The following is a 10,106-nucleotide window of genomic DNA, read 5'->3' on the forward strand; positions in this document are numbered from 1 at the left end:
GTGTGTGTGTGTGTGTGTGTGTGTGTGTGTGTGTGTGTGGAAGCAGATGTTTATTTTTCAACGTTTGTCTAGTGAACAGTGTCAAAGCACTGAAACCCACTTATATCACGGAGCTCTTGGCCACCATTCCTTGATTTGCACCACTCTTTTGAGGGTCACTGTTCTTTTAGTTTTGGAGAAACAAACTAAAGACCAAACATTACTCGAAGGAATGCATATCACCCGCCAACTTTCAAGCCAATGCTTTGGACTGATCTCATGTGGAAAAAGGACAAAGTTGTAGCCGTTTTGGTCTGACTGGACCACTTTGGCATCTTGCCCAAGGATATTTTAGCATTTGACAAATTAAAAACATGTTTTTGATTGGCAGCTACCTGCTCCTCATTCCTGAGTCACGGCCACTCTAAACACAATCCTGTGACATGTAATGCTCAGATCATGTGTGGTGAACAACTCAGCTATTACCACATCAAGTTTTAGCACAGCATCTGTAAAATTGACAGACTCGTAGCCATTTTTGTGTTGGCTAACGTCAGTGAGCTGTAGACGTAAATCCTCCTGCTGCCCTTGGGTCAAAAAGACCTAAACTAAAAAGCAATTGACTACGTACAAAACCTGTCTTTCCCTCTAAATTAGAAGGCTAACAACCTTTTCAGAAAAACAGTCATAGTTAGATGCTATACAAACTCATTCTGAGTAGGCCTGTTAATGCTTCTTTCACTGGAATGAGAACTATTTAGCCAACAGTGCTAACTAAATAATTAAAAATTAATTAGCACAGCTAATCAAAAAGTTTATTTATTAACCACTAATTCACTAAACAACAATCTTAGCTTCACTAACGCTAAATCGCTAAACAAAAAGAAAATTAGAGGAAACTAATGCTAACTTAGCAATTAGCGGTCATCAGGTTACTGATGCAAACCAGTTGTAAGATGCTATTGTTCCACTGGTTTTATTTGAAGGTGGGTGGGATCATGTGTAGCAAAGCAGCCAATCCAAACCATAGTTATAACAAAAAAGTTAATCCACTAAATGGTAAGTTAGCGTAGCTATTAGCGGTGTAGCGCAATTGTGCCCACCTCTGTTCACCGAGTTGAAACCACGAAGAAAGGTGTCAATTTGGTCCATTCAGCTGTTGTTGCAACAAATTACAAAACAAACACAAATAGGAGCTGCGATGAAACCCAAACATTCGTAGTTTGCAATGAGCTAAAGATGTCCCAACAGCTCGTGGTTTTGTCTCCTTTGAGGTCACATCCTGAGTGTCGTTTCATATTCGAAGGTGGAGATTGTGGAAACTGATCTATGATACTCTACGATACAACAGACACAGGAATTGTAGCACTGCTAACATGTTAGCACGTCCTGTGAGCTGGCCGAACACACAGGGTGTATCCGTACAACACAGGCGTAACGCTTTTGTGCCGTGGAGCTCAGCCTCATTTTGAAGGCAGCAGAGAGAGAAAGAAGTGGGTGAAGGGTTTGGAGGAACGAGAAGACAGAGAGAAAATTAAAGGGCAGCAAAGAAGAAAGAAAATGAGGAAGAACAAAATTAGGGAGGACGAGCGCCCAACCGATGGTTTGGTGGCTAAAGAGTCGACCTCAAGAACCACGTGTACCCCTCGTCTGGTCTGGAACCAAACCCTGCTGGAAGCTCCTTTTGCTCTGACTTAACAAATGGAGGCAGAGCGTCACCATCATCAAAAGCACATAGGCTCCTTTACTGTGTTAACGTGCAGAAAATCAGTCCTAAAAACAATTGTTTGGTGAAGAGGTGAAGAAGAAGAGAGTCCAGGCAGGAGGGAGAAAAGTTTCAGAATTTGTGACAAAGCAAAGTTCAAAAACAGCGGTGAGACCAGATATGTTGGATGGTTTGGTCAGGAATTGATCAGGATTTCATCCGTCTGCATCTTTTGAAGTGTCTGTGGTCTCCATGTGAGCCGAGACATTTGGTGCCTGCTGGCCCAAAATAAATCCTTAAACTGACATTTGGACACCTTTCATTTCCAGACCTGTACATCAAAACAAATGCCAACACCGGCTGACGTGATGAAAAAACCATGGATGGTATCGGATCACGAGCTGATCAATGACCGGTTCTACTTGGAGGATCCATAGTTTGACACCAAATCCAGAAAGTAATGTTCAAGTGTGACCCGATCTGGAAATCTAAGAGGTTTTTTTTGCAGCAACGACACAGAGGAGCTCTGTATGGATCTGAGATCGACTTATTGACATAAAGAAATCCAGGCAAGCTCTTCTTTTAAGGGACCAATTCACGAAAGATGGCTCTTCTTTTGGGAGCTGATCCACAGGACCTGGCTTTTCTTTTAGGGGGTCGATCCACAAGACCCGGCTGATCTTTTAGTGGCCCAATCCACAGGACCTGGCTTTTCTTTTAGGGGTGCGATCCTCAAGACCCGGCGGTTCTTTTAGGGGGCAGATCCTCAAGCGATGGCTAGTCTTTTAGGGGGGTGATCCTCAAGATCTGGTTGTTCTTTTAGGGGCCAATCCACAACAGATTGCTCTTCTTTTGGGAGTTGATCCACAGGACCTGGCTTTTCTTTTAGGGGGTCGATCCACAAGAAACAGGTTTTCTTTTAGGGGGCAGATCCTTAAGACCCGGCTGTTCTTTTAGGGCTGTGGTTCCCAACCCTAATCCTCAAGTACCCCTATTCAGCATGTTTTACTTGTTTTCCTGCTATGCAGCAGGTCTTCAGAAGATTGTTAATCACTCATTCATTCAAACCAGGTGTGTCAAATCAGGGAAACATCTAAACATGCAGGAAAGGAGTCCTTGAGGACTAGAGTTGAGAATCACTGCTTTAATACATGTGATCTGATTTATTATTTACAAAGTAATGGCAAAGAATCAATGGCTTCAAGAAGCAATACTAAAAAACATACATGGTCAACATTTAAAGCAGTGATTTTTAGATATTTCCCTGATTTGACACACCTGGTTTGAATGAATGAGTGATTAACAATCTTCTGAAGACCTGCTGAAGAGCAGGGAAACAAGTAAAACATGCTGGATAGGGGTACTTGAGGACCAGGGTTGGGAACCACTGTTTTAGGGGGCCAATTCACAAGCGATAGCTCTTCTTTTGGGAGCTGGCCCACAAGACCCAGCTCTTCTTAGAGCCAATCTACAATAGCTGGCTCTCTGAAAAGAGACCAACTTCTCACTCTATCACGGTACAAGCTCTTGTCCAGAACCTACGAAGGTAGGAAGGCCAAAGCACACCTGGAGATGTTGAGTCCACTGATGTGGGCTCCTAAAGAAGAGTTTGGGAGGAAGACCATCTTGGTTTCACTCAGGCTAGTCGTTGGCTTGTCAATCTAGTCAGATGTAAACTGTTCTTCAAAGTGAGCTACAGAAACCCTCTTTCTGATTATCTCCTTCAGTGTCTCTGCAGTAAAACGTACTGTAAGGTTCAGATATGAAGCATGAAGTCTTCCTCCAGGGAGGAACTGATCTGCATGTGACTCCTGAGTGAACCCACATCGAATGTGATCCTCTCAGAGGGAGCTGATGGGCTCCATCGGCCACTAATCATTACACTCAAATGTCCAACGCAGAAAAATTTGCTTGTTCAGACGTTCCAGCCTCGTTTCATTGAGCAGAAAATGCAAACCATGTGTGGCAGTCGCCGAGCTCCGCTCCAGAACGCGCTGCCGCTCCTGATTGAATAAAAAAAAAAAACTTGCCATGGAAAAAATAAAAAAAAATTCTGTGAGACTCAAAAAAAAGGAGGAATCAGAAAAGCTGCACTGTTTTCAGACCCAACAAGCTGCACCTTTATGTTCTGTGCTCCAAAAGCTCCGAGCGGTTTGATAGGAGAAAATATTATTTGTCCAAATACACATCAGTTTTTGACACTTTGCTACAAAAACCATACTGAGTTCCTGCGTCTCTAAATCATGTCCCGGGCTGTTTTAGAGGTTAAATCTGATGGAATGTTATTTGTTCAAACAGAACTGACGACTGGTGACTGATTCATACAGAAAAAATAAATAAATAAAAACTACGAGCAGCCAGAAAAGTCTTTAAATGAACCCCCTCCTCTTCTAACTCTGCTGACTGTAGAGAAAACCTTTGTGACGTAAAGAAGGAACCAAAGAGCAGCGAGAGAATTCAGGGAAAAATAAGAATCTCTGGTTAAATAACAACATTTATAGATTTGGTCGATCAATAATGAGTAATAGGATAATGAGTGTTTAAGTATCTGGGTGTTGGTAGTGATGGTAGGATGGATAGATGGATTGAGTCCTTGTAGTCAGTAATGAGGATGTTGCTTCGGTCAGTCATGGTGAAGAAAGTGTTGAGTTGAAAGGCAAAGCTCTGGATTTACTGGTGGGCCTACATTCCAACCCTCACCGTAGACATGAGGTGCGGGTCATGACCGAAACAACGAGATCTTGGATACGAGCGGACAAAATGAGCTTCCTACGTAGGGTGGCCGGGCTCAGATCAGAGGAGGAGCTCAGAGCAGAGCCACTGCTCCTCCACATCAAAAAGAGTCAGTTGAGGTGTTTTATCTGATTAGGGCACCTCCCTTTAGAGGTGTTCCAGGCACTTTCCACCGGTAGGAGGCAGGGGGAAGACCCAGGACTTGCTGAAGGGACTATGCATCCTCTCTGGCCTGGAAACATCTTGGGGTTCCACAGGATGAGCTGGAAAGTGTCCCTGGAGGGAGAAGGGTCTAGATTTCTCTCCTGGACCTGTTACCTCTGCGACTCAACAACAAATAAGTGGTAGAAGATGGATATGTTTAAATAACGGTCCTGTGTCTCCTGTTTTCTCTGCAGGTTTTTGCCAAAGTGTTCAGCCACGAGGCCTTGGAGTCTTACCTCCCGAAGATCCAGCAAGTCATCCAGGAGAGCCTCAGAGTCTGGAGCTCCAACCCAGACCCCATCAACGTCTACAGGTACAAATAAAGTGCAATGTAAACAAACTCTAAACAATCATCAGGAAGACAAAGATGGAGCTCAGTCGGGTGTGGTTTTTCACAGGGAGAGCCAGAGGTTGTCGTTCACCATGGCTGTAAGGGTTCTGCTGGGCTTCAGGGTGTCCGAGGAGGAGATGAGACATCTCTTCTCCACCTTCCAGGATTTCGTCAACAACCTCTTCAGCCTGCCCATAGACCTGCCTTTCAGTGGCTTCAGGAAGGTACGTCTTCAGAACGCTGCTTTTACGTTTTGGTTTTTAATGAAACGTTCAGAATTCCAGTTTACTGATGAACATCTGGTGTCAGCTGTTTTTTTTTATTGTAGCAGAAATAAAAAGGTCTTTAACTCTAAGAATTTTACAAATATTGAGCTCAAATCTGATGTTCTGGTAGCTAACAATCATTCACAATATATCATTCAAAAATCAGAACAAATCATGTCAGATGACCCTTTATTTTTATTTTAGAAAATTCAAATTAACCACAAACTCTCGTTTTTTTTACACTATCTTTACCTGGAACCTGGTTTAAATCGAACTTTTAAAGTGTGGTCGTGTATAAAAGGTGAACTGTTGGTTCAAGCTAACTTCAGCTTCTGAATGACATAAGAAAAGTTGTTGAAAGTTCAAACTGTGGACAGCTTGTTGGTCAGACGGTTGATGTTTTTTCGGCATGTTTTGCAGGGAATCCGCGCTCGAGACGTCCTCCAGAAAAGCATAGAAAAAGCAATTCGGGAGAAGCCGCTGTGTACACAGGGGAAAGATTACAGCGACGCTCTGGACGTCCTGATGGAGAGCGCCAAGGAGAACGGCACAGAGCTCACCATGCAGGAGCTGAAGGTAACAACACTTACTGTAAACACAACAAAATAAAAACATCAGGACATAGCATCTACTGTAAACACAACAAAATAAAAGCATCAGGACGTTACAACACCTACTGTAAACACAACAAAATAAAAGCATCAGAACTTAACACCTACTNCATCTACTGTAAACACAACAAAATAAAAGCATCAGGACGTTACAACACCTACTGTAAACACAACAAAATAAAAGCATCAGAACTTAACACCTACTGTAAACGAAACAAAATAAAATCATCAGGACATAAAACCTACAGTAAACACAACAAAATAAAAGCATCAGAACTAAACATCTACTGTAAACGAAACAAAATAAACTCATCAGGACTTAAAACCTACAGTAAACACAACAAAATAAAAACATCAGAACTAAACATCTACTGTAAACACAACAAAATAAAAGCATCAGGACATAACATCTACTGTAAACGCAACAAAATAAAAGCATCAGGACATAACATCTACTGTAAACGCAACAAAATAAAAGCATCAGGACGTAACATCTACTGTAAACAACAAAATAAAAACATCAGAACGTTACAACATCTACTGTAAACAACAAAATAAAAGCATAAGGAGGTAACAACATCTACTGTAAACACAATAAACAAAAATATCAGAAGGAGGACGGGGTGCTTACACAGACAGACCAAGGTGCAAGAATTCATTCAGTCAGATGTGAGTTTATGCAAATAAACAGAAACAGTAAGTGTGCAATGCAAAACCTGTATATGAAGGGATGCTAATTTGATCTCTGCAGGCAGACACTTAAAAAAATGGTCCAGAACAGGCACGCCCTCTATTTACCTATTTGAGGAATTCTGTGGAAACTCAACTCTGCTTCTCCTCAGCTCTTTGTGGTTTCTGGGTGGAATCCAGAGCCAAAAATAAGTCAACGCTGCCCCTGGTAGGGGTCTGAATGAGGCCTCCTGTACACACACACACACACACACACACACAATGACACACATAACCTGAACTGGGGAGGCCCTGTCGTAGAGGCCCAGGCTTTCCTCTTCAGCTCTTTGACGTATATAAAACATACACACACAGACGATTGCAGAAAGAAGTTTACAACGTGAGGCACGCTGCCCAGACTCACTGATATTTATTCCAAAACCTGAAGGACCAGTGTAGCATAGCTAACAAACACAATACCGCTTAAGAATTAAAATTAAATGTTTTTGTTATTGTATTTTTGCTTAATTAACTTCCTAGTTTAAGAAACTCCTTACCAACCCTGAAATACTAATTGTCACTGTGCATTTGTCATCTTCTGCCAATTTCAGAGGTTTTAGAGCAGAGCCCTTAATTGCTAATGCTAGGTCCTAGCGCTGGCTCTAAATAAACAAATGATTCTTAGCCTGGTGCATGGGCAAGACTCATAATGCCCCAAGAAAAACTCTGGGACAAAATAAAAATTATTCAGCCTTTAACAGAATCTAAAACCATTCAACTTGAAGTTATTGTTTACCAGAGCTAACAGCTAATAACGGAACTTATTTTTCATTAGCGGATAAGCTTTTTCACAGACTTTGTAAACCGTTAATGGACCAAGTACCTTTCGCTAAATTGGGTTTTGAAAACTTTAAATCTTGCTAACAGTAACTAACATCAACAGGTTTATGTCAGTCCCACAAGTCTTCAGCTGGAAGGCGATGAAGACATTGTCTTGGTGGTTAGCAATTAGCTGCTAATTTTTTACGTTTATCAGTTTAGTGTTAGTGAAGTTAACTTTTTGGTTAACTGTGCCCACTAATTTAGTTTGTTTATACAGTGCCAAGTCACAATGAACATCGTCTCAGTTTGCTGTACAAAAAACATGAATGGACAAATATACCGGAGTATCATCAGCATAACAATGAATATTTATCCCATGTTGTTAAAAAACTATTTAATGGAAGCGTATATAAAGTAAAGAGGATTGGTCAGGGTTTTCTTAAAGTTTAAAATTTAACCAAATGACTGAAGAGTGAAAATGTACTGTTTCTCCTCATCTTGTCGCAGGAATCGACCATCGAGCTAATCTTTGCTGCCTTCGCCACCACGGCTAGCTCGAGCACCTCCCTGATCATGGCTCTCCTCCGCCACCCCCACGTTCTGGAGCGTCTCAGGGAGGAGCTGAGGGCCAGAGGCCTCCTCCACAATGGCTGCCTCTGTCCAGAAGGAGAGCTGAGGCTGGACACCATCATCAGTCTCAAGTACCTGGACTGCGTCATCAAGGAGGTGCTGAGACTCTACACACCTGTCTCCGGGGCGTACCGAACGGCCATGCAGACCTTTGAACTAGACGTGAGTCTCAGAACGTTTCATTTGTAAAATGTTTGTGCAGCTTGCTTTGCAGTGATCTTTGTTTCATTTGAAAGGATAGTTCTTTACATGTGATGATAGTTCTTTAATGTGTCCAATCTACTTAATTATGGGGTTCCTCAATGATGTGTCTTCGGCCCCTTTTGCGTCTTGTTTTGGATGTTTTGTTGATGAATCCGAAACATGAGAAATAAGTCCAAAATGCATGGAAATATGTATTTTTTTTAACTAAATAAATATGGATTTTACTGTCTACATCTACCAAATTGTGGCATTGTTTTTCCAAAACTACTTACAGGAAGTAAATCTGGCTACTTCAGTGTAATTTTAACAAAATATTCGACTTCAGTTGACAGGACAGAATGGCTAAATGTTTTTTGTAGCCTTTATACTTTTTTGAAATATTAAAAATTATCCCCTCACAGAAAAATAAAGGACTTTTCAAATTCTTTACAAACATGTTCTTTAAAATCTGCTTAAGTATACATTTAGATTTTAACTACGTTTGTGACATTTTTCACTTTTAGCTACCATTTTACCCGTTTTGATCACTGTTCTGGTAATTTAAGCTATTGTTTTGCTAAATGTAGCTGTTGTTTCTTTCATTTTAACTTTAGCTTTATTGCTAAGTTTCAGAAATGCTTTCAACAATATCCATTTAGTAAATTATTAAACATTTTATGTGGCTTGTTTGCTTGCAGGGAGTCCAGATTCCAAAGGGTTGGAGTGTGATGTACAGCATCCGGGACACTCACGATACAGCGGCTGTCTTCAAAGACGTGGAAGCCTTTGATCCGGACCGCTTCAGCCAGGAGCGTAGCGAAGACAAGGAGGGGCGCTTTCACTACCTGCCCTTCGGCGGCGGCGTCCGATCCTGTCTGGGGAAGCAGCTCGCCACCCTTTTCCTCCGCCTCCTGGCCATCGAGCTGGCCAGCACCAGCCGCTTCGAGCTGGCCACCCGGCAGTTCCCGCGTATAATCACGGTTCCTGTGGTTCACCCCGTCGACGGGTTGAAAGTCAAGTTCTACGGCCTGGACTCCAACCAGAACGAGATAATGGCCAAGTCAGAGGAGTTGCTGGGAGCAACAGTTTGAGAGGGGGAGGACGTTGGTGATATTTAGGGAGAAGATTAACGGAAAGGAAAAATTAATCTCAACGATTTTTTTCTTCGTCACTTTCGCCTTGCCAGGTTGGAGCTTCTGTTCAAACTAAAAGAAGTTGACGCCTCATTAGATCTGAAGATCCGGACTTTCCTCAAAGCCTGGACGAAATTGCCAAAAAAGGTCTTAATTATGCTCTATTTCAGTGTATTTTTTAAAGAAACATACAACCATAAATATGTACAAAAAGCTATCTAATATAATTTTAAGGAGTAGTGCACAAGACTTTTGGTGAAATGAAGTGGTGACAAAGTAAAGGTGTGGAAATGGGCTGACAGATGAAACAGGGTAAAGGATGAAAGAATATTTTTATTTTAACGTTTTGTTTAATCAAAGTCCGTGAACTTTACTACATGAGCTGAAAATATGAACTGAAAGTTTGTAGTTTTAAACCAAAATTTAACTTGTCTTAAATGGTCAGATTAAATGTCTGCTACTCAGTAAGGTTTAGGAAATCATTTCACTAATTTTGAGAATGACAGTTTTACATTAAAAAGTGACTAAAGTTGAACCTTTTCACTGATTTGTGATCCCGGTGCCCTGATTAAAATAATAATGTTTTAGCTGACAGATCAAGACTAAATAATTATAGCACAGTCAATCGCAGGTTGTGACACAAATGGCGTTGATTCAGATAGTGAAACTTAGTTTGGAAATGTGCTCACAGGATGTTTTGAAAAAAAAAATTAAATGAGAGGGGGTGTCCTATATTAACCTTGACATACTGTTTTAGGAATCAAACCTACTTGTTTAGGTTTAGGAATCATCATGAATGGATGGAATAAAGGGATGGTTGGATGGATGGATGAATGAATG

At 41.4% G+C, this 10,106-nt stretch overlaps 1 protein-coding gene across 1 annotated transcript in view; it reads left to right on the top strand.

Moving 5' to 3' along the window:
• The window catches only part of cyp26b1 (cytochrome P450, family 26, subfamily b, polypeptide 1), a 35,401-nt gene extending 25,600 nt beyond the window's left edge, over positions 1-9,801 (top strand). Inside the window, exons 3-7 of the mRNA XM_014017397.1 lie at positions 4,816-4,934; positions 5,020-5,176; positions 5,639-5,794; positions 7,828-8,112; positions 8,832-9,801. Coding sequence (XP_013872851.1) covers positions 4,816-4,934; positions 5,020-5,176; positions 5,639-5,794; positions 7,828-8,112; positions 8,832-9,224 — 1,110 coding nt within the window. The 3' untranslated portion in view covers positions 9,225-9,801. The remainder of the gene's footprint in view (positions 1-4,815; positions 4,935-5,019; positions 5,177-5,638; positions 5,795-7,827; positions 8,113-8,831) is intronic.
• Positions 9,802-10,106: the final 305 nt, after the last annotated feature.

The sequence above is a fragment of the Austrofundulus limnaeus genome, unplaced genomic scaffold (assembly GCF_001266775.1).
Source record: "Austrofundulus limnaeus strain Quisiro unplaced genomic scaffold, Austrofundulus_limnaeus-1.0 Scaffold167, whole genome shotgun sequence".
NCBI classification, from domain to species: domain Eukaryota; kingdom Metazoa; phylum Chordata; class Actinopteri; order Cyprinodontiformes; family Rivulidae; genus Austrofundulus; species Austrofundulus limnaeus.